This window comes from Neolamprologus brichardi, chromosome 4, assembly GCF_056152115.1.
Source record: "Neolamprologus brichardi isolate AB-2024 chromosome 4, ASM5615211v1, whole genome shotgun sequence".
In the NCBI taxonomy this organism is placed as follows: domain Eukaryota; kingdom Metazoa; phylum Chordata; class Actinopteri; order Cichliformes; family Cichlidae; genus Neolamprologus; species Neolamprologus brichardi.
In genome coordinates, this window is record NC_142107.1 from 22362890 (window position 1) to 22388066 (window position 25177).

Genomic DNA, 25177 nt, shown 5'->3' on the forward strand with positions numbered 1-25177 from the left:
GTAGGTAATAAGGCCATATTCATCACGATTAAACATGATAGTTTTAGTTTTATTATTTATACATGGATACCAATATAACACACCTGGGGCTCTTGATCCCAGCTTCAGTGTAAGTTGTAGTAAAATTGAATTTGAATCCCTTATTTCAGGTAAAATACAACCTGCAAGATAAGAACCACAGACCTCGGGATGCTTAGAAATACTTACAGTATGTGCGAGGTTTTATGCAGCAATGGGTAATTATTTATGGATCACAGAAGAGGGGCAGCCTCCTGCAGCCAGTAGGAGCCCCATCTCCTCCCCACCTGTCATTCTAAACATACCATGTTGACAACATACATGGAAAATAACTGACTCAGCTGTGCTGCTATTAAAAGAGCTCAAATCCTAAAGTATTGCAATGCCTGGCCGGTTGGGCTGCTGTCATGTCACAGGAGCTGTGCTGAGCAGAGCAGCTACAGCTCCTCAGGAGGGGAATTAAACTCGACTACCTGCAGAGGCCCAGGAAGCGGTAAGCAGTGGATGCTAATTCAATTCCTTGCAAATGTCGAGGTTGGGTGGCTCAGCCACTCAGAAATGAGCTGCTCATTATAATCTAGCTGTGAGTTATGCAAAGCGCAGAGACCCTGTGAGAACGGTGGGGAAACTTCGCTTTAATGTAAAATTCGACCGCAGACTCAGAAGGCAGAGGGACTGAGAAGTGCTCCGTTATTTCACGACTTTGTTTTGGAATAACCTGGCGAGTCCGGGGTGACAGTGAGCCTTTGTGAGGGCCACAGCATCTATTTTTAGTGCAGTGTATTTTTAGAAAACTCTTCTTGGACAAACAGCCAGTGCTTGGCATGGTGAGCCTTAACTGAAAGGTTATCCTCAAATTCCTGGTTGGATACAACATGCGAGTGTCTGTCTTCACTGTCAGATGAGAAATGTGTAGAGTTAATGGTGGTATGAGGTGGCCAGTGGACTAAACACCAAGTAACTTTACACTGAAGTCATTTTGTGTCTTTTTGTTGCTGTTTTTTGTGTATTTGTCGCACTTTCAATTTCAGTCACCAAAGACTGAGTACAGAGTAATCCAGACTCACACTGGACCTGTTGTCATTTTGTCTCTTTTAACAATTTTTTAACATAATTTTGTGTCTCTCTGTTGTTATATTGTTTCATTTTGCAGTTGCTTTTTGTGTGCATCGGTTGGATAAATATCTGTTCCTTTGTTATTTTTCTCTTTTCCTGCAACTTTGTCTTTTTATTGCTTTGTTGGTGCATTTGCTTTGCAGTTTTTTCTTTCTTAGTTTTCCCCTGTTGTGATTTTTTTTGTGTGTTTTGTGTTCTAGTGTTTACTGTCATTTTTGTCTCTTATTGCAGGCTTGTTTTTTTTCCTCTCTCTTTGTAGTAACTTTTTGTAACTTTTTGTTGCCATTTTTATCTTTTGCGCTACATAAACAGTATAAATGATGGACAGTGTTGGGAAGGTTACTTTTAAAATGTATTCCATTACAGATTACAGAATACATGCCCCAAAATGTATTCTGTAACGTATTCCGTTACCTTACTCAATGAGAGTAACGTATTCTGAATACTTTGGATTACTTAATATATTATCATGCTGTTTACAACTACGTGAATGTACTATTGCTGTGATTTATTACTGTTACTGAAGGTCCGCGGCTCCGAACCGTAGTAAAGGGACCTCTGGCTAATACGGTGGGTTCTGTGTCGGGCTCGTAGCCGAAAACTAGCTTTACTTTGTTGTCTGGGTCAACTTTGCTAGCAGAGACAGAGAGAGGCGTTGAAAGGCTGCTCCAACGGAACTTATTGTTTTGGAGGAAAACACGAACACGGTGTACAGTCGAGTCTTAATAGCTTACTTACAACTGGGCTCGTCAGGCACTCTTCTTGGCTGCAGTGGTTATTATTATATTTACATGCTTCCAGCTCCCGTTTTTGCTCGATGACAGCTCGTACTTTTCCTTTTTCTCCCTCCCTCGCTCACAGACACATAACGGGTATGGCAGTCCATTCTCCCTGCAGCACGGACTACACTGCCTATGATGCTACATTCTTTAGAGCTGTACCTGTAGCATTCTGCCTATTAGCTTAGCACAACAACAACAAAAAGTCGCTCCCTCACCCAGGAAACACGCAGAGAGAGAGTGTCACCCTGTAACCATGGCAACCGTAACGCTGCCACCTGGAACAACAGAACGTAGCTGTCAAACAAAACCCAAACAGGCCTGACCCGCCACAATATGAAACAGGAAAGTACCGCTGTGTAATCCATTTATTTCAACAAAGTAACTGTATTCTAAATACCACCTTTTTAAACGGTAACTGTAACGGAATACAGTTACTCATATTTTGTATTTTAAATACGTAACGGCGGTACATGTATTCCGTTACTCCCCAACACTGATGATGGATGTACCTAGAGTGACGTCATCCACTGGTTTCTGAGGTCGTGTTTTTAAACCTCGAGATGAGCATTTTCTCTGTTGCCATCTTGGTTTAAAAAAAAGTGGATGTGATGAGGAGGAGCAGGTCCAACTGTCAGACGGTCACTGGCTAGTGGTTAGCCACTGAGCGTATCACACATATGGTAACCCATCCAGGGATCTGGTATCATTTCCTAGTGCCTAACTCTAACCCTACGATTCATAAGGCAAATTTGTTTAAAGACTTTAAATAATAGTATGAAAAGCTGGACTTGATATCAAGTAGTTGATGAGAACTTGTGTATAAATATTAAAATATCCAAGTATACTGTCTGTACATCCAGAAGAAAGACATTAATGATCTCTCATTTGTCTTTATTTTGATTACTGGTGTAAGAACGTGGTTTAAAAAGTCTTCTCTGTTTTTGTTTCAGAGTCATAAGAACACATAGTTAGACTTAAAAAAGGTTGTAAAGGGTGAGATGGATTCCAATGTAACAGAGCCGGAGAGCTTCTGGGTATGAAACGCATGTGATGACTCACTTCCATCCCATCTCATCTGCATCAGTAAAATTCAAATAATATTCAATTTAAAACATAAGTCCATGTTTCAGACTTGAAACATGCTTTTTGTGCCTAACCACGATTTCAAGAACATTTGTGGCTGTAAACGAGCACCAACCAGCACCTGTACAGCTCACACAGCAGCTGGAGTCTTATTGTCATTGCTTAGACGCAGAACAAAAACCTGACAAAAAGGCAGAATGACATTTTTACACTTTGGCAATTGTACTGACCGCCAACCGAGGTCATTAGAGGACTGATTTTAGTCTCGGCTAGATTAACAGTTTCCCACGCTGTGTTAGAGGTGTGTCTGTGTTTCCTGAACATTTTGTCAACAAAATGTTGAGAAAATGTCAAACTTTTGACATATATCAAATATCTAGAAAGAATCATTCCTACATGTTACAACTAAAACATTTTTCAGGAGATGGACTCGACGTGGACCACCACTGTGCTCCTGGTGCCCTGCGTGGTCCTGCTAACAGCTGGATTTTTCTACCTCTATGGTGTAATCATGGGACTGTTGTCCAAAACGTCTGTACGCAACAAGGTGGTGGTTATAACTGATGCTTTATCTGGGCTTGGAAAAGGTAACACACACACAAACACTTTGGTAATTTTAGGTGAGCCTTTTCACAGCGTCTTTAAACTGAACTTGGTTTCTTAGCAGTTCTGTATGTTGTGTGAAGAGTGTGCAGGCGTGTTTCACAAAGGAGGCACGAGGCTGATCCTCTGCGGGAAAAACTGGGAGAAACTCGAAGAACTCGCTGATGATTTGGCAAATTCTTCGGATCCAACAGTGGTAAGTCTAAAAGCACTGAAATTAGAGATGATAACAGCTCGTAGACCGAAGGACCGTTGACAAAGTACTCAGTGAAGTACACTATAATGCCAAAAGTATTCACTCACCCATCTAAATTATTGAATTCAGGTGCTCCAATCACTTTCATGACCACAGGTGTAAAAAACCTAGGCATGTAGAGCGATCCCAACTTTGTGCAAACAGTTTGGGGATGGCCCCTTCCAGTTCCAACATGGCTGAGCACCTGTCCACAAGTCTGTGCTGGAGACTTGTGAAATGGATGAGCAAGTTTGGTGTGGGAGAACTTGACTGGCACAGTCCTGACCTCAACCTGACAGAACACCTGTGAGATGAATTACAGTGTAGCCTGTGACGCAAGCCTTCCCGTCCAACATCAGTCTCTGACTTCACAAATGGGCTTCTTGAAGAATGGTCAAAAATTCCCAGAAACAATTCTAAACCTTGTGGAACGCCGTCCCAGAGGAGTTGAAGCTGTTATGGTTGCAAATACTGCCCCAACATCTCAGTAAACTCTGTGGATTAACAATGGGATGTCAGACGAGAAGAATCCTTTGGGCAATATATTGAATCAGTACACTGTAAAAGATGTAATCACTAATAATGTGCAGTAAAGCTTCCTTTTCACTGGCATTTATTACCAGACTGCATTTTTTGCTGGTGGAGCTGCTCTTTGGGTCTTTGGTGGATTGTAAATGTCAAAGTAATTTAAAAAATGAAGAAGTGAAAACTTACATTTTCTTCCCTTTTAAGTTGATGAAACATTTTTGAATTAACTTGAACCACCTTTTCAGAATTACTACGCTCTACATAAAAAGAGTAATTTCAGAGTTTTTGCTGTTCAGTATAATCAGAGTTTGCAGTGTGAAATAATGACTTAAATGTTTGAATGCAACAAAGCCAGAGAGCTTCTGAGTATGAGACGCCCCTTTTTTCATATAATCACCTTATGTGAAAATCACCTCAATCGGATCCTAATTAAGGGTTTGACTGAAAAGATCAAAGTGAAGCGACAGATGTGCATGAAGACTTGATGAGCTTCAAGCTCTTTTATCAAAGCTTCATAGATAATATGAACCCTCAACGGTCCTAGAACACTTTGAACCTGTATCTTTTCTGACCCTTAATAGGCCAATCGAAAAGCTCTAACTCTCACTCTCGTCACGATGTGCTTCCTCTCGCATTATCAAAAATGCCCTGAACACTATAGGACCCTGCATCTCACTTCTAATGAATTCATCCCTCTTATCAGGCTGCGTCCCTGCTGCTTTCAAACATGCAGTCGTTCAACCTGTTATCAAGAAAAGTAATCTTGATCCTGATGTCCTTTCAAACTACAGACCGGTTTCTAAACTTCCTTTTGCTTTTGCCGCACCAAAACTCTGGAACAGTTTGCCGATTGATGTCCGTGCGTCGGAATCCATCCAATCCTTTAAATCACGTTTAAAAACCCACCTGTTTAAGCTTGCCTTCCAAACAACTTAGTTTTTAACTTTTCCCCGGTTCATGCTTGTTGCCACGTCACCATCTTATAACTGTATTATCTTTTGCTGATAATTGCATTTTCCTGCTCCTTTACTGCTGTAACCCCGCAAATGCGGCTCATCTGTGAAGCACTTTGAGGTACCTGAGACTTTAAATGTGCTATAAAAATAAAACTGAAACTGAAACTGAACTGAATATCATAGATAACTATAGCTTCAGGAAAACTAGGAAAACACTAAGAATTTACTGGGAAAAAGGAGGTAAAGTAGACAGTGAAGACAACAGTTCTGAATATACAAAGGTCGTGTCCAAATTCATGGGCTGCATGCTCCTGAGGCCGCATTTGTAGACCGATTACGTGCAGCCGACAAATGCGTCCTCCTTTTTCCCGAATTTGAAGGATGGGTCGGGTGTGTCCTTCGTGGCCTACCATATCCCAGAATTCATAGCGCGGCCCACCCAAACTCCAGTTTCCAACAATGGCGGCCGCTACTAAGTTTTAAAATTACTCTTACTAATCTTTCTGGGTCACAAAATAAACTTTTAACATATTTTCAGGCTAGAAAGTAGCTGTGTAAACATCAAATATCTGCTCGGTTTATCAAGATATCGCATATTTGCAAAAGTGCTTCGACGTTTTCAGAGCATCTGCTACCCACCAGCTCGATAACAAGCCGGGAGCTCGAGGGTCACTGAAGCCGTCGAGAACGGCACATCATTTTCAGATCACCGCGGAGTTTCGCTACTCAGGTTAAACGTAATATATAAGTCACTTAGACAACCTAACCTTTTTTCAGTGTTTTGTTTGTCCATCCATCCATCCATTCGCTTCCGCTTATCCTTTTCAGGGTCGCGGGGGGCGCTGGAGCCTATCCCAGCTGTCATAGGGCGAGAGGCGGGGTACACCCTGGACAGGTCGCCAGTCTGTTGCAGGGCCAACACACAGGGACAGACAACCATTCGCACTCACATTCATTCGCACATTCACACCTAGTGACAATTTGGGTTATCCAATTAACCTAACCCCACAAGTTTTGTTTGTTCGTGAGTAAATCGGTTTGGCTGAGATTAAAGTTATTTGATTAGATTAGATAAAATACAACTTTATTAATCCCCCGGGTGGGTTCCTCCGGGATTTTCACACAGCTGAGTAAACGTCAAACAGAAAACTGATTAAACAGAAGTGTGAGACGGTCGAGAATTTACGCCAGTGTCCTGTTATATTTTAGACAGCAAGGAGCAGACGGCCGAGTTTATTAAACTCCACCGAGACAGCGGTGACGCTAATCAGAAGGCTAGACCGTCCAATTTCCCCAGCCGTTTACTTCCGGCCTACCCGACCTTCTGAGGACCCGGCCCACGTAGACCGCGAAGGTCCACAGGAGGATGCAGCCCATGAATTTGGGCACGACCAAAGACTGAATACAGGTGGAAACAGGTGGAAACAATCAAGGGAAGACAGTAAAACTAAAGACAGACGGCACAAAGACTACCAAAAAAAAAAAACAGGAAGTAAAACAGGGAATAAACAAATCACTGGGGTACAGGGGAGGCAGGAACAGAAACTCAAGTAATTACATAAAAACAAAACCACAACCAAGAAGAGAACAAAACTCAAACATGTGAATACAAACATAAAGAAACCAACCAGGAAATAACCTATAAGAATACAAATCTCAAAACATCACCACACAAAAATCCCAAAATTAAAACCACAAATCAGGCACAAAATCCTGACATGATATTCTTAGCGTAAAGAATGATAACATGAAGCCAACACTTCAGTGCATTTTGTCAATAAGAAAAAAAAATCTTCCACTTACACAACAGGAATTAAGAAGACTCGAATATAAATTTACCTCCACTCCTATTGGCTGTTGTTCTGCCCGTCACATCACTTCCTGTGACCACTATTTGGCTTTACAGAACAGCCACTAATGTTGCTGCAGATGCTACACTGAAATTCACCGTAGCGCCACGCCCGTCAAGAAAAGCTCAAAACCTTCCACATTTGTTCTTCTAAAGACTTTTGTGTATGAAACCCAAACAATTAATTATATTATTTCTGTCTCTGCACATTTATGTAAATTCTGTGTTTTTCAGCATGTTAGCTATTATTACTGCTATTACTATTACTACTAATAATAAACAGATTTTAATTGCTCAAATCACAAGTACTGCATTACAAGTGAAAGTAAATGAGATGTAGTCACCATCAGTGTTGGGAAGGTTACTTTTAAAATGTATTTCATTACAGATTACAGATTACATGCCCCAAAATGTATTCTGTAACGTATTGCGTTACGTTACTCAATGAGAGTAACGTATTCTGAATACTTTGGATTACTTAATATATTATCATGCTGTTTACAACTACATGAATGTACTATTGCTGTGATTTATTACTGTTACTGAAGGTCCGCGGCTCCGAACCGTAGTAAAGGGACCTCTGGCTAATACGTTGGGTTCTGTGTCGGGCTAGTAGCCGAAAACTAGCTTTACTTTGTTGTCTGGGTCAACTTTGCTAGCTAGAGACAGAGAGAGGCGTTGAAAGGCTGCTCCAACGGAACTTATTGTTTTTGGAGGAAAACACGAACACGGTGTACAGTCGAGTCTTAATAGCTTACTTACAACTGGGCTCGTCAGGCTCTCTTCTTGGCTGCAGTGGTTATTATTATATTTACATGCTTCCAGCTCCCGTTTTTGCTCGATGACAGCTCGTACTTTTCCTTTTTCTCCCTCCCTCGCTCACAGACACATAACGGGTATGGCAGTCCATTCTCCCTGCAGCACGGACTACACTGCCTATGATGCTACATTCTTTAGAGCTATACCTGTAGCATTCTGCCTATTAGCTTAGCACAACAACAACAAAAAGGCCTCTCTCACCCAGGAAACACGCAGAGAGAGAGCCACCCTGTAACCATGGCAACCGTAACGCTGCCGCCTGGAACAACAGAACGTAGCTGTCAAACAAAACCCGAACAGGCCTGAACCGCGACAATATGAAACAGGAAAGTACAGTCGTGTAATCCATTTATTTCAACAAAGTAACTGTATTCTAAATACCACCTTTTTAAACGGTAACTGTAACGGAATACAGTTACTCATATTTTGTATTTTAAATACGTAACGGCGGTACATGTATTCCGTTACTCCCCAACACTGGTCACCATACAGCACTTTGCTGCCATGCAGACCTCCTCTTCTATGCTGTTTCTCCTCTTCAGACATTTCCTCCTAAGTTGGTGCTGCTGGATTTTGGAGATACGGACAGCATGCCTGAGGCGATTGCAGAGATCCTGGACTGTTACGGGTGCCTGGATATTATTATCTTTAACAGCAGCATGAAGGTGAAAGCTCCAGCACAGACTGTGTCTCTGGAGGTGGACAAACTGCTGATGGACAACAACTACTTTGGGCCCGTCACTCTGGCTAAAGGTAGATGATGGGAACATGTTTAACTTTCACCTTCTAAGGGTGAGACGATGAAGGCTGAATTTCTCTTTCAGGCGTGCTGGCCTCCATGATCTCCAGGAGAAGTGGTCACCTGCTGCTGGTTAACAGCATCCAAGGGAGACTAGCTGTGCCTTTTCGCAGTACCTGTGAGTTTTTAAATTCCCTTTTTCATGAAACTTCAGATAACTTCAGTCTGCATAATGTTCGTATTATAAAAACTGCTTTTAGTTTATGGTGAACTCATTTGCTGTATGTTGAGGTAATCTGTTGTAAAACTGCTTAAATTGTTTCTGTGGAAACAACAGAAAAGTTAGTTCAGTCTGTATTTTGTTTCTGATCAGCTACAAAGCAAACTCGAGATTTTTTGACAAGAATCAACAGTTCTAATTACTCATTTGTTTGATATTTGGTAACACCAGAATTAATAATAATCTTAGTAGCTAAATGCAAGAATGGTGATGTGTTATTTTCTCTATTTTTATGCGAATAGTTTTTCTCAATATTGCACATAAACACAAAAAAATATGAAAAAAATATTTAATTTACTAAAAAAATATATATATTTGAAAAATATTATTTTATTGAAAAAAATATTATTTTATTAAAAAAAATATTATATTATTGAAAAAAAATTAAATTGGTATAAATAAAGTTCATTTTAAATAACTAATGTTAGCCTAACGCTAACATTGACTTACCATTAACACTTAGCAGTAAGCAGCAAGTATTCAGATTTGTACTTTTTTTATATATATATATTAAAAATGACTTAAAACAATCCATTATCAAAGTTTTGAGACTCCTTCAAAGACGATATTTAAAAATTTGCATGTAAACATTTTAAAATTCCAGTGCAGAGTTTAGATTAGATTAGAAAAAAAGTTTAGATTATTCCTGCTGTTTCCTCAGAGAAGATGGTTTTCAGGTTTCACTCTGTATCTTAGACGCAGCCTCTAAACACGCTGTTCAGGCCTTCTTTGACTGCCTGAGAGCGGAGGTGGAGGAGTACGGCATCTCCGTCAGCACCATCAGCCACAACTTCATCAGCTGCTCTGCGTCTGGAGCCCCAGCCACCTCCAAATCCCTGTGGTCGTGTGAGTAAACTCAGAGGAGGCAAGACAGATGTTCAAACACTTCTTTTATTGTTGAAAATGCTGAGTGTTATTTCCTCTTCCTGTCGGCTCACTGCAGTGTTGTACACTAAGAAGCCCCTCGGCGTTTCTCCTGATGAAGCCGCCGCGGAGATTGTGAAGACTTTAAACAATAAGAGGAAAGAGGTGGTGATTGCTCCCTCGCTCCCTAAGATGGCCATTTACGCCAGGTCCTTTTTCCCAAATGTGTTCTTTGCTGTGATTGGTGCAGGGGTGAAGAACGCCGCCATCGCCGCTGAGATGTAGATACTGCCTCAGCACCGGGATGATGGGACACATGACATGAGGTTTTTAACAAATCAGTGGAAGTCAAAGATATTTTAATGATCATTTGATGTTCGTGCGCATGGCGCAACAGTCCCAGATTTAATCCACATCACATTATCTGTTGCTGTTGGTTTAATTGAATTGTGGGAAAATCAGCGATATGATTTTCATGAATCATGAAGCTGCCACACAGAGTGGGGGCCAACAGGGGTCCAACAACAAATGTTTGCCTCTGAGTGGGTAAATCCAGCTGTGGATTAGTGTTTTGTCTTATACTCAGATTTGTGTGTAAAATATTGATTTTCTTCATTTAATAAACAGAGTTTCCTTAAAACTCAACAATCAGGAGTTACAGGACTTATAGCACGCACTCATATTTATAAATGTTCACTTCTTCTTTAGTTTTCATAGCGTTTCTATCAGAAAGTGACGTATTGAAGAGATTTTGCATCTGTTGCTGAATTTGTGGACCTATTGCTATAGGTTGTTGTTTTTGTTTGTTTGTTTGTTTGTTTTTTTTAAAAAAGGCTTGTTGACATATTATTGTTGGCACCGAGATCAGATGTAAGACTATGGACAAATGTTATTTTACAGGTTTGGAATTTTCACATGATCTTAGAAAATAAATTATGTGGTTATTTCCTGAAAATAACCACATAATTTAGTACTTATTATGGCAACAATGGAATTTTTATTGTATTTAAACTATAATCAAAGTATTAACTATTACATATTATTAAAATATGAACTAAGTACTCATTATTCATTCATCATGAAATGTGTCATTTACTGTATGAGTCATGGTTTGAAGTGTAATAATTACATTCAATACTGCCACTGAAAATAAATTTGTTATAAATGTATATTTATAAATAAATTCTACAAATAACAAACTTGCAAAAAGCTCAAAATTTCAAATTATTTCTGAATAAGCTGACATTTCAAGAAACTAACCTGAAATTTGTAACTTAAGAGTGGCGGGGTGTTTTTTTCAAGAAGAAGAAACCAGCTTCCATACCTTACTGATTAAACCTCACAGAGAACTTAAAATTGTATCTATATCTATATCTATATATAGATATATATGTATATGTATATGTATATACATATACATATACATATATATATATTCCAAAATTTACTGCTCTATAATTTACGCCACACTTTGGAAATGTTTGAACTTACTTGACTCAAATTAACAGATACATTTACAAACAGCTTTCACATGAATGATGTCCGGTGTTATTGAGCTTTAACAGAATGCTTGGAAATAAGATACAGAAATATTTTCATATTTGGGTTCATGTTTATGATCGAAATAGTTAGGGATGTTTCAAGGTCATGAAATTTATGACTGTGAAGAAACACACAGCTATACAAAAAAAAAAACACCCAGCACGCCCCTGCGGGCGGTTTATCCTTCAAGCTCGGGTCCTCTACCAGAGGCCTGGGAGCTTGAGGGTCCTGCGCAGTATCTTAGCTGTTCCCAGAACTGCGCTCTTCTGGACAGAGATCTCCGATGTTATTCCCGGGATCTGCTGGAGCCACTCGCCTAGCTTGGGAGTCACCGCACCTAGTGCTCCGATTACCACGGGGACCACCGATACCTTCACCCTCCACATCCTCTCGAGCTCTTCTCTGAGCCCTTGGTATTTCTCCAGCTTCTCGTGTTCCTTCTTCCTGATATTGCTGTCATTCGGAACCGCTACATCGATCACTACGGCCGTCTTCTTCTGTTTGTCTACTACCACTATGTCCGGTTGGTTAGCCACCACCATTTTGTCCGTCTGTATCTGGAAGTCCCACAGGATCTTAGCTCGGTCATTCTCCACCACCCTTGGGGGCATTTCCCATTTTGACCTCGGGACTTCCAGGTTATACTCGGCACAGATGTTTCTGTACACTATGCCGGCCACTTGGTTATGGCGTTCCATGTATGCCTTGCCTGCTAGCATCTTGCACCCTACTGTTATGTGCTGGATTGTCTCTGGGGCATCTTTACACAGCCTGCACCTGGGGTCTTGCCTGGTGTGATAGACCCCAGCCTCTATGGATCTTGTACTCAGAGCTTGTTCTTGTGCTGCCATGATTAGTGCCTCTGTGCTATCTTTCAGTCCAGCTTTGTCCAGCCACTGGTAGGATTTCTGGATATCAGCCACCTCCTCTATCTGCCGGTGGTACATACCGTGCAGGGGCCTGTCCTTCCATGATGGTTCCTCGTCTCCCTCCTCTTTCTTGGGTTTCTGCTGCCTGAGGTATTCACTGAGCACGCTGTCAGTTGGGGCCATCTTCGTGATGTATTCTTGGATGTTCGTTGTCTCATCCTGGACTGTGGTGCTGACACTCACCAGTCCCCGACCCCCTTCCTTCCGCTTAGCGTACAGCCTCAGGGTGCTGGACTTGGGGTGAAACCCTTCATGCATGGTAAGGAGCTTTCTTGTCTTTATGTCAGTGGCTTCTATCTCCTCCTTTGGCCAGCCTATTACCCCAGCAGGGTACCTGATCACGGGCAGGGCGTACGTGTTGATGGCCCGGATCTTGTTCTTACCGTTCAAATGACTCCTCAGGACTTGCCTGACCCTCTGCAGGTACTTGGTGGTTGCAGCTTTCCTAGCGGCCTCTTCATGGTTCCCATTCGCCTGCGGGATCCCCAGGTACTTGTAACTGTCCTCTATGTCTGCAATGTTGCCTTCTGGTAGTTCAATCCCCTCAGTTCTGACTACCTTATACCTTATATATATATATATATATATATATATATATATATATATATATATATATATATATATATATCCTGGCTTCTTTGAAATAAAATCACTGGGTTAAATAAATCAATCATCTTGAAACACCTCTGGGCTCTTAATTGAACAGTTATTTTGAAGCAAAATCTAAATGAATTTTAACTTAAATTTCAATGGTGGGACATAAAAACTGCATGCTTGGAACGATTATTCTTAAAAATCATTTTATAAACTCTGTTCCCAGCCACAGATGTCAACTTGTGGTTCTTCCAGTGCCAAATTTCTCTCTTATAATGTCTCTCAGTAGAAAGTTACAAAAATGGAACCAATAATTATAAAAAATACTAGGATTACTACAAATAAACTGTTCTGATATGACAGTTTTCAGTTAAATGAATATCCTTTGAATCCCATTATTTTGTTTTGAAGGTCAGAGGAATTTAATGATTAACTCCTGCCTCATGGCGCACTCTGGCGGACAAGTCAGAGAAGACCTGATCGTCGACGCGCTGTCGTGTTTTAGCTGTTTATTTAATTTAATTTTTTTAATAAATGGCTTTTAGAATACTTTCCAGAGTCAGCACACTGAGTCACGGACTGAAATCCTCTCATACCGCCTTCAGTACGTTAAGCTCCGCCGGCAGTTTAAAGGTTGAACATGACCGACGTAACCAGCGCTTCACGGTCACCGCAGGCAGCAGTACTGGTAAGCACACAGCCGGAGTTGCAGCTCCGCTTCCCGCGTAGAGCCTCTAAGAGAGCCCGAGGTGTCGTCGCGGCCTGATGGAGGATATTTGAGATGATTAATTATTTTGAATTCAATATTGTGTTGTGTGATGTGTTTCTCTTTCAACTGTTTATTTGGCTCTCTCTCACACATAAATCGCGTTTTGTGTGTAGCAAGCAAAACGCTCAGCGAAATTCCATTTAAAAATGTGTGTTTTAATGGTCTCTTTGGTTAAAGTCAGCTTCTTTTTAACCCATATCAATGTCATATATTTTAAAGGATTCAGTGCCACTTAGCTAAGAGATCGGCATACTTATTGTGATCTGTACTAATGTATTTTGGTGAAATCTTTGCTAAGTCAAGACCTAGCACAACAAGTTGCAGGGGAGAAGTTGGGATTTAAATGAAAGTTTTTTTGATGGGAATTTGGTATTTTCTGTTCCAACTGATTTAATTTTGCTGAAAGTTTCACAAGTTCCCCATTTGAAAGAAAAGAAGCTGTATTACTTTTTATGAAATAGCATGAGATAATTTAATCTAGGAAATACAAAAATCATGTGGTGATTTTTAATTGTTTCTCTTCCTATAAGCATCTGCTTAATATTATTGTAATAAGGAGCCATTACTGTCCTGTTTCTAGCGGACCATGAATATGGGGTGCTGAAATACAGATTCACTGGGGAGAAGGAGGTGGACCTGATGTCGACCTTCGTACCCGTGACATACAGGGGCCACGGTGTTGCAGCTCTGCTGTCGAGGGTAAAACTTCAGGTGTCAGTCAACTCGTTTCAGGTCATACGTGATTTTTTTCTGAGTAGTTTTAATGTTTGTTTTGTTTCTTAACAGGCTGCGCTGGACTTTGTAGTTGAAGAGAACTTAAAGGCTCATGTCTCCTGCTTGTACATAAAGAAGTACATTGACGAACAACCAGAGCAGAGATATAAAGAGTTTGTCATCACTTGACTGCAGCTTCTATGGCACCTACATGCTGTATGTCTGTGAAGGTTCTCAGTCATCCAGGTCATCATAGTCTAAGGAGTCCAGACGCTTTTCTTTCCAAGCTCCTTAGACTACATACTGTAATTCTACCTCTAATTAACTACACTCGCACAGTGTGCAATGTACAAGTGAGAAATCTCACATCAATGTAATTCAATGTACATTTAAACAATTTTAAATGTAATGTGGACTATATTTGGATAAAATAACCAAACATATAATTAAACCAATGGGTTGAAGGTGATATTTGTATTATAATAAGAACAGTTTAACAGATAAACTGTGATTCCTTTAAAAATATCAGACTGTGTGCATGCATGACTGAATTTTCTACCAATAAAATTCATTAAAATGTAATTAAAAACCTTACAAGCGTATCATTATATTATACATGCAGAATTATATAGTTGATATGTAGAGTAAATAATACAACTGCTATGTTATTTTTATATTAAAAAGCTTACATAAAGGGACATTGCTCATTTCCACATGTATATTTATTCCTGGACCCCACTAGAGTAGCTTTGCATGAGTCACAGTTCAAAATAAGTTTTATTTATCTCATACTAGGCTTTGGTGTGAGCCCTGACTTCATGCTCTGTTTGAAAGAAGCCTTCTGATGATTGGCTGCCCCACATAAACAGCATATGAGTGGGACTTCAGGGCTGATTGACCATAAAGTGGATATCCACTATCTGTATGAGATCATACAGAGACAAGCGTGGGGAAAAAACAAAACAAACTAGTAGAGTCTGAGATTTTAATTCACAGGAATTACTTTTATATACACTGACCTCATAATTTGACACTGTGGCCAGAGACTTTATGTATTTCTGTCTGTATATTAAGAAGGCAGTTAACAGAAGTGGACTAAAGCTAATTAGTGCAGTTGCTTTAATTTTTCCTGGCTGATCAATCCAGCTTTAGACTGAGAGATTGCTTGCAATTAGCATAAATAGTAACTAATCACAGAATCATACAGAGGCAAAAGTAGAAAAGACTTTGTAAACCTTAGTGTTTAAAGTACCCTATCTCACAGGTATTACTTGTACATACTTTGACCTCTTTGGTTGAAACTTTGGCCATGTGTAATACAAACCATATGGAACTAAGATGCAGTGTAATGTAGAAGCTTGTTTAGGTATCGATATTATTAGTAATATAACTGTTATAGTGAGCCTACGTTAATAAATGCAGCAGAATAAATCACAAAAAGAAAGATTGTGGGAAAAATGGGCTCCGGTGTTACCACGAGCCTCGAATCACAGATGAAATCAGCGTGTTTGGCGAGCACAGCTGGATTCTCGCCAGCTGATGAGATTAATTCCCCCACAGCAACAGCAGCAGCAGCATGACAAGAGATTGGCCACAATCGAGCGTTTAATTGGGTTTGCTTGCTAGTTTTTAGAAGAGCAACAAAGTCAGCGAAAAGCACAGCTGTATTTAATTTCATCTTCATTACATCCTCAGTGACAGAAACTGTGAGCTCGAGAGATATTCTGTGTTTTTATTGTCTGCTTTCGTTCCAACAGATGTCAGTCTTACTCCTGTAAACATGTTTTCCTGCACTTCTGTGTCGGCCTGATGCTGTCAGCGTTTGAGATACAGCATGTCTCACTCATACCAGAGTGTAAAGACAGCAGCTGTTTCAGGGGAGTTGACAGAAAAGGCAAATTCCTGATGTAAAATCTTATCGAGAGATGTTCTTTAAAAAAAAAGAAAATCCTGAACAGTCAGTCGTGGAGAATATCTACAAACTTTGCAGCTGTCTTGGGTTTTTTCATTGTTGGAGTGGTTGTTTCACAGGTTCGGTGGTTGTTTTGTATGTCTTGGCAGACATTTGTGTCCCAGTTTGCTATTTGACATTAATTTGTTGTCTTTTTTTAAATCTTTTATAGCTGACCGACTGTCCAACATCAGATCTTACTGGACACTTCAAACAGAGTCTGGTCTGTGCAGGTAGACCTGCGATGATTTGGCGATACGTCCCTGATGGTACAGAAGGAGCATTTACATCCAGTTTAGCGTGAAATGTAGCCCTTTTCCCTTCCCCGCTTCTCACATTATCTTTTTTTAAGAACCAGACACATCTGATGTGTGGAGAGGAACAAAATATACAAAAAAAAAGTCCTGAAGTAAATATTTAAATCCAAGAACAAGAGTCAGTGTAGGTCCAGGAAATCAACCCCAGAAACGTTTCCATCTTTAACAGTACGCCTCTCCTTGTGGTTCTGGTACATTGTCCATTTCGACCTCGTACGCTGTTCCTGTGGACGGCTTGTGGCCGTTGACCGGCAGTTCTAGAGGTGCCTCGGCATCAACCGGCACAGTAGTCAGGTACATGTCCCACATCTGCTCGGGGACGTTCATCTCCATCATGTTCTGCTTTATCATCAGGCTCTTCTCGATGTTCCGCCGTTTGTATTTAAACTCGATGATCGTCTTTGTGTAGCGGTTCAGTGCCGTCACTGCAGACCCCATGCAGGTGCCGAAAGAGCCCCATGCTAATCTGTGGAGAGGGTTAAAAAGAGGGTTAGCCTACTGCTGAGCTGCAGCTGTAAGATGGCTCTACACAGACGTACCAGCAGTGTGGTTTGTGCTGTGTGCTATTTTAGTTTACAATCAAGAACTGGTAAAATGTAATCCCATTCCCAGGGCTTCTGTCGCCTTCCAACTCAGTAGTTGTAACTGTATCCAGTCCTACGGATATAACCAATCATGTCAGCTACCTCGACAGCCGAGAGACAGACCTTTGCATTGACGACTTTTCAGTAACAAGTTCTCAGCTAATGAACGTACCCTTGATAATCCTCTTCTTCTGACTCTAACACTGATTATAATCTTCAGCTGTTTTTAGTATGACCCAAAATTAGTGATTGGGCCTGTGAACTCACCAGCAAAGCATTGACTGAGCCTTTATTGTGAATGACTGGAATACATGCATCCATACACTGCAGTCATAATATCAACCCATCTGTCAACAAAAATAAAAACACAAATGGCAAAACTAAAACTCCCAGATTTTTGGGCAGGTATGCAACACTGCACAGTGTAGCAACAGACACGCCAAATCCTTCTCTTTAAATGTGCCCGGCACCCTTCATCTTCATTGTTCAGTGAGTACCATCTCTTCTGCACATAATCGCGTAGTTTTGGTGCAGTTAGTGAAAGCCAGTTGAACAATCTGACTGTACTGTAAGTCCACCCTCACTGTTTCCAGGTGCTGCTAATCAAATGTACCAATTAAAATTATCAAAAAGTGTGATGTTTTGGAAGTTTTTCCATTCATGTGAAATACATAAGTAATGCCACAACCAGGTATGGGCGTCCCAGCAAATTCATCCCATGGTCAGACTGTGCAATGCTCAGAAAAGTGCAAAAATCCACAGAGCTAAAACTCGCTTAAAGTTCATGACAGCAAAATTGTGTGTGCAAAGGTTGCCAGCACAAAGCATGTTCTCTCTAAAAAGAACATGGCAGCATGGCTTAGGATTGCAGAGTTCAATCTGAACCAACCACAAGACTTCTGGAACAATGTCCTGTAGTTGACCATAATGCACAGCGCCACATTTAGAGAAAAACAAACACTCCATATCTGTAAGCACAGTGGTGCAGGGGTTATGATTTAAGCTTGTTTAGACAGGTAAAAATCTTGGCCCAAACTGCACCATACAACAGTTTCTTTTTTCAAACACAGGAGCAAAACTACAACAGAATGGCTATAAAAAGAAGAATCGAGGTGCTGTACCTGTGCAGAAATCTGAATGGGAAAGCATGCCTCACCTCAGAAGTGTGACTCCTGGAAACATAAACTACTGTTACAACCTCAGAAAGAGTCTGGTAGAGTTTGGCTGTGGACAGTAGAACCGCTGTCTACCAATGTCCGGTTCATCATGGAATTTTTGGAACTCAGTTAAACCCACAATACTGCTGCCTAGCTGACTGATCGAACGCCTGCATACAATACAGTGGCTGTGGATGAGTCTCAAGCCCGAGAGGCAAAAGATTATTTAGAAAATGGAAGGTAGTGAGCCTTAATTTGTGCCGTGATTATTTGATCTAGTGAGTAAAAATGTCAAAACAGCCAGAGATGAAGGTTAACGTTGCTTACAAATAAGACCAGCTGTAGTCCCATGTTTTGGGTCTCCAATCTTCTGGCCCGGTGGCAACAGCCAGCTGGAATATGGTAGTAAACATCATGTGGGCCACCATCCCACAAAGGCCTGAGAACAAAAAAAGATAAAAAGACACCAAGTCAATAAGTGACCGTTCATTCAAACCACAAAAAAAGACCAAAACTAAATTTAATAGAGTTGGGTTTGTGAATCTGTGACAACCGAGAGAGGACCATAGTGATGGCTCTTTATCTTAAAATGTATATGAAGCAATTTATTTGTGTATAAGATTAATATTTGGTTCTTTTAGAGGCTCATAGTGCTAAAGTATGAGTAAAAGATGTTTTAACATGGGAGTAGACAGATCCCTACTTCTTTAAGATTCCAATCTTTCCGGTTTTTATGATGGATTTTTATGTTTTTCCTGCTAATATGTTTTTGTGTTATTTGTTTTCTACGCCTTTTGTCCTTTCAATGTTTTTTTATCCTAATGTTAATCTTGTTATGCTAATGTAGTGTTAGCATAACAAATTAAGTGTTTTTAATACTGATATAATGTATTTCTATTTTTAATAGAAATACATTGTTTTTCTAAAAATAATTTTTATGAATTCAGAGGGGTAAGAAAATAGAATTTAGTTGAATACGAACTGCACGGCCCCTTAGTTACAGTTAATGAAACTCTTAATGCTTCAACATACCAAGAAAATTTCATGCTCCCAACTTTGTGGGAACAGTTTGGGAATGGCCCCTTCCTGCTCCAGCATGACTGCACAGCAGTGCACAAAGCAAGCTCAAGAACAGTTTCCTTGCAATAACTCAAACTGTATATACATAACACTATTTATTTACATATTTATTTCCTTTCTTTTACTGGATTGTATATTTGTACATTTTATATATTTTTTCTCTAAATACTGTTCATATGTATATAATGCTGCAGAAACTGTGCATCTCATTGTACATCTGTATAGTGACAATAAAGGCATTCAATTCTATTCTATCCTCTAAGCTCCATAAAGACATGGATGAGTGAGTTTGGTGTGGAAGAACTTGACTGGCCTGCACAGAGTCCTGACCTAATTCATAGAACACCTTTGGGATGAATTAGAGTGGAGACTGTGAGGCAGGGCTTCTCATCCAGCATCAGTGTTTGACTGCACAAATGTGCTTCTGGAGGAATGGTCAAAATTCCCTTTAAGTCACTCCTAAACCTTGTGGAAAACCTACCAGAAGAGTTGAAGCCGTTATGGCTGCAAAGTGTGGGCTAACATCATAAAGCTAATGGATTAATGGGATGTCACTGAAACTCATATGCGTGTGAAGGCAGACGAGAGAATACTTTTGGCAATGCATTGTATTTATGATTTGTGAAAAACGATCACATGCAGTAAAAGACATTATAAACTCCACGTTTGTAAAACATAAAAAGAGTACATTAACTGACTGTAGTGACCGCTGACGCCTGAAACATCCCTGTACAGCGCATACGTGATTTTCTGACTGACTCTGGGTGAGGTGGACTGGCCTGCCTGATCCAGGCTCTCCCTCAATCAGCAGCCTGCCCCTTCACAGCTGCTTTTCTTGGGATTAACTAATAACAACAGGGGGGGATGGGAGTCAGGGGATGGGGGGAGTTGAGGGGGCGGGAGGGTGCTCCTCTGGGCAGGTCTTGGCGCAGTCCAAAACCGCAGCCCCGGCTTCAATCGGATTAGTCCAGAAACCAGCAAATCCTCCAAGGCAGCGAGTGGACGCAGAGCAGTTAGCTGCTGCGAGCGCTCGCTCACTGTCAGCCTCATCTCATCCAGCCGCCATGACCTGCTGCCCCGCTGCTTTTATTTACCGCCACACAAGCTTCACCTATAATTTATCTCCAAGTTTCTTGTCGATGTTAAAGGCTCTATACTTTAAGTCTCTCCTTGTTTAGTATTTAAAGATTTAATCACGGGTTTAGGATAAAGTTGATTTAAGCAGTCAGCAGCTATAACTCCTCTTATGAGCAACTGTTGGCTTTAATAAACACGTCCCACCAACATCCATTTACAGAACATTTATCAGTAAAAACCCAAAAATTGTTTAAAGGTTTAATTAAAAGTAAAGAGGCATAAATGCTTAAGGGGAATGTTTTTATAGCCTGCACTGCAGCTCATTATGCAGCGTTACCTGACAGGGCAGTGCACATGGCAGCAAAGGCACTGAGCTTCAGTTTGTTCATGACACTAAAGCAGGGGCACTGCTCCAGAGTCATCAGAGCCCCGCCGGCGAAGAGCAGGGTGAGGTACAGGGTCTCCGCCACGATACACAACCACAGCACTCCTGTGAATACAAAAAGCAAACAAAAACAGGGAGGAAGCATAATCCTGCGTGTCTAAAGGCAGACGAGCATGCATGTACAACAGGTCTGCTCATTTTATGTCTGGAGATCTGAATGAGCCTGTCTAGACTGCATGGATTTATAAAATCAGGACAGCAGCTGCTAAAGTTTTATAGCATTATTAGAAATAATATTGAATAACATATTTAGAAAGTCACTGATACTTAGATACCAAGCATGTAAAATACTGTAAATCATCTTGAGGCATTCACGGTACATGTAAGTGTAAGACTGTCTTGGTTTAGAGACAGAGACATAATGTTTGTCGTTGTCGTTGTGAGACTCGAGTGTTTTTTCGTGCCCCACATCCACCCTGAACTCCTGAGCTGCATTAAATGAACCCAGTTAAAACTGGAATAACAACAGGTCAACAACAAGTCCATGTAATTTACATTGATTTAATTCATATTAGTTTATGGCAATGTTTTTAGTTTAAAATCTTCTTTGATACAAAGTCATGTTGCTTTTGTAAATTATTGTCCCGTTAAGCATCAAATAGAAACTAAAGACGGGCATAGATACCTAAGACCATGCAGCATCCTTGACTTCTTATTCACATGTTTTGAAGCCCCAAAATGGCAAAATTGGAGATTCCCGAGCGGGCCTTTATGAACTAATGGTTGACATCGTGGGAATTATGTCCATCTTTTATATGCAATCTATGTTATCCTCTTTAGGTCAAAGTACCCATAAGGTAACAGAAAACTCTAAGAAATCAAAAGACAGTTAAAAATAGAAAAATCTCACCAACCTCTTTCATTTTCAGGTGCAATATCTGAGAATTCTCGACATTCAAACCCTGAAAAAAAGGGGGAAAAGTAAGTTTTCTTATGTAGAAGAATCCACTTTGACACTAATCATGAAAACACCCTTAAAAGCTGCAATCCCCAGCATCAGTTGTCATTCCTGGGTCATTCCAGCTCAAATCAACGTGGCCGTTCTGCTCAACCATCTCCCGTTTGCTGTAAATTTCATTATGCACAGTTTGGACAAATACAAGAAAAAAAGTTTTGTATAGATGGAACTAAAATTTCATTCCAGTCATTTTATATGGCCAAACTTTGGACCATAAACTTTTTATGCAAATTGAGCAGAAAATGTTCTACAAACTTTGCAGATTTAATATGGAATTCTTTTTAAAATGTGTATCTGTAAGAAAATCTCACATTCATGGTTATTTGTTCAATCAGCTATGCAAATTGTTGTGATTGTCAATAAAAGGAATTAAGTGCACTCAGTATAGTAAAGTATTTTTTTTACAAGAAGTCATGACTTTTGAATATTATATATTTTTAAAAGTATATTTTGATATAATGTGAGTCCACAAACATCTTTGCACCGCAGCCGCAAATATAAAACTGATTGTAGCATCTGATGATATTTTTTTGGTGATACGGCACCTTGGTGTTGGAGCTCCGGTGCTGGAACTGACTCTTGTGCTCTGATCATATTGGTGAAAATCAGTAGACAATTTGGCTCTTAGTTGCATGCAAATCCTTATAAAAATGTATTTTTCTGAGATTTATTACCAGAGCTTATGAAACCAACTGGGGCGGCTTGCATGCAACAGCAATGGCTGTAATCTGGAAGCTTTACTGTTTGGTATATTTTGCTCTGTAACAATGACACTTTCATACACCGTACATGTCCTGTAACGTGAAATTTTTATAGTGAAATTTATTTCTATTTGAAAACATTTGTACTTTTTCTTCCTCCATACCAGGCAGATTGCTGCTTATCTGTCAGTACGATTCCTGTGGAAAGCATGTACACGTTTGTAATTAGGTTTTATGTTTCGCTTGATGAGATTTAGCTTTGACCTCAAGTAGAAAGCTGTAGTTATGATGCAACATGAAGGACCTTTTTGCAGTACCTGCATGCAGCATGTCACAGCTTTAATCCTAATCTGTACTTTGTCTTTTTCATTTTCCTCGTGCACTACCTTACCCCCTCCACAGGTGTAGCTTTTTCATTCGTTATTATTGGTCATAATGACCCAAAATATTACTTAAGAACAATACTGCACTGTTTGAAATGCTATTTCCCTATACACAGACATAAAACAACAAGAAATCTAGCTAAAATGTGCTGAATTTAGACCTAAAGAGAATTTAACCCAGCTTACTCGAGTGCCAAAGCACACTTGCAGCTGTTTATCTCACCTTATCTGTGCATTATACATAACTGACCTTAAATGACTCAAGAGATTGCCTCCAGATGGTGCGGTTCCAGTAACTGGGTTGACATTTATAAGCTGTAGATTAACTTGAGAGACTGTCTTGTGCGTTTACAGGAGCTGCTTCCTCCATTAGCTCTTCCTGTTTTTGAACGTCTGCAGCCCCAAAGCTAAAGGGCTGAAGAGCTTAGGGTCATCTTACCGTTCATGTCGGCCGCCTCCTCGCAGGAGAAGAATATCCCCGTGTGGAACTTCCTCATCAGAAACTTCTCCTCCCCCGTCTCAAAGATGTACTGCACTTGGCGGCTGTCGTTGAGGTTGGTGCTGTTGAAGCGGATGCAGTACCACTCCTTCTTGTTCACCGGTGGGCCTGTGCAGAAGGGTTTGGCCACCTTCCTGGTCCCCTCGCACCAGTAGCTGGTGGTCACCGCGGATAAGGCAAAAGCAAACGCCACAAAGTTGAGGGTGAGCGCCAGAGAAGCCCGCCGCCCGCGCTCTAGCCTCATGGTCGAGGCAAGGCCAGAGGAGATGAAATGAAAAGGCAACTAATCCTGGCTTTTGATATGTAGCCACCGTGTTTCGCCTCCCAGCGGATATATCAAATCTTCATAATCTTGTTGCATTTGGGGCTCCTTGGGTGAGAAGTGTGTACATCCCTCTGCCGGCTCTTCTGATGTGCTGCCACCTTGATGAAAGGGTACATCCTCTGCACTCCCACAGAGACAATAGAAACCCATGGCACTGTTTGTTTTCCTTCATTTGAACTCCTAAACTGTCCCCTCTGTGCTGCCACTCCAAACTCATCGCTCCTCCCCTTCTACAAAGCTCTGCCTGCAACATTATCCATTACAAATGGCAAATTATAGTCCAGACTTCCTTTGAACATATTAGTAAAAAGCAAAGATTACAACAAGCTTAGATTGTAATCCAGAAGCAGGCTCTTCCCTGAGATTCCTGCATTTGCAAAGTAATTGCAGCCGCAGGCATAAGATCAAGTCCCTTTTTACAGTTGGTGACCTGTGACATAATGTGGACAGTCTCATATGAAAATCCATTCACTGCGTGTGTGTGTGCAAGCAGGGCAAATCTCTTCTAATAGCCTGCTGATGTAGCACACAAATGAAGACAAACTACTTAGGAGTACAGTATCTGAAGGAGACAGATGGTTGGAGGGAACATCTGCTGCCTTTACTCTGATGCTTTTGTCTATAATTTGCTGTCTTTAAACTTGTCGTAATTTTCTGCAGCTCAAGAGTTTCGCTAACAAATGTGTCGTCTTTGCTTTGACCTGTAGACAAATGACTTTAAAAGCTGACATGCACAAGTGTCGTGCGCAAGTTCCTCAAGTCTCATCTATTATTAGAGACTTTCTACGGAGAATGTCGAGTAAATCAAACAGACTTGCTCTACTTAAACGTGCCTTCAGAAACATTTATCACCCATCACAGTCTTTTCATTTTCAATGTCCCAACAGATTTTGATGTAAACAAAGACTTTTGCCTCAAACAGCAAGTAGGCAGTGCATGAAAAACAGACACTTGGCCATGCGAAGCTCTCCAAACTTAGCTGATTCCCAGCTGTTAACTGTGTTTTAGAGATTGTGAAGCTGGCATTCACAGGTGGTGAATTCCAACGTGATTACCATCACAAACTCTAACAAAAACACTGATGTTGTCTGTTGTTTTGCTACCATCAAAATTATTGTTTAAGGGTACAAATAATAACAGGTACAAACTACAAGAATTATGCTTCCTGTATTTGCCACTTCAGGCTGATGTTAAAATACGAAAATGGCATTTAAGCATGATAATTAGTATGCTAACTGTGTCGTACAATAAACCACATAGCAGCTTCTTTGGACAGTTTC

At 40.5% G+C, this 25177-nt stretch overlaps 3 protein-coding genes across 4 annotated transcripts; 2 read left to right on the top strand and 1 right to left on the bottom strand.

Moving 5' to 3' along the window:
- Positions 1-406: 406 nt before the first annotated feature.
- LOC102794265 (dehydrogenase/reductase SDR family member 7C-B-like) lies at positions 407-10693 on the top strand. Of its 2 annotated transcripts, none has more exons than XM_087840375.1 (7): positions 407-511; positions 3421-3586; positions 3686-3798; positions 8532-8742; positions 8814-8906; positions 9705-9854; positions 9952-10693. In XM_087840375.1, the coding sequence occupies exons 2-7, from the start codon at positions 3424-3426 to the stop codon at positions 10155-10157; spliced, it is 936 nt and encodes a 311-aa protein (XP_087696501.1). In that variant the 5' UTR covers positions 407-511; positions 3421-3423; the 3' UTR covers positions 10158-10693. The 2 variants fall into 2 exon arrangements, with proteins under 2 accessions (XP_087696501.1, XP_087696502.1); XM_087840376.1 differs by lacking the exon at positions 407-511 and adding an exon at positions 908-975.
- A 2696-nt stretch (positions 10694-13389) lies between these two features.
- Positions 13390-15106, top strand: LOC102786690 (protein NATD1-like). The gene is made up of 3 exons (XM_006801957.3): positions 13390-13625; positions 14287-14405; positions 14493-15106. The coding sequence occupies exons 1-3, from the start codon at positions 13472-13474 to the stop codon at positions 14607-14609; spliced, it is 390 nt and encodes a 129-aa protein (XP_006802020.2). The 5' UTR covers positions 13390-13471; the 3' UTR covers positions 14610-15106.
- Positions 15107-15493: 387 nt separating this feature from the next.
- Positions 15494-24798, bottom strand: LOC102786387 (germ cell-specific gene 1-like protein). Its single transcript, XM_006801956.2, has 5 exons — positions 23513-24798; positions 21886-21933; positions 20924-21076; positions 18757-18868; positions 15494-17154 (listed from the first exon to the last, which is right to left on the bottom strand). Exons 1-5 carry the CDS (start codon positions 23814-23816, stop codon positions 16851-16853), a joined length of 921 nt encoding a protein of 306 aa, XP_006802019.1. The 5' UTR covers positions 23817-24798; the 3' UTR covers positions 15494-16850.
- Between the last annotated feature and the right edge of the window lie 379 nt (positions 24799-25177).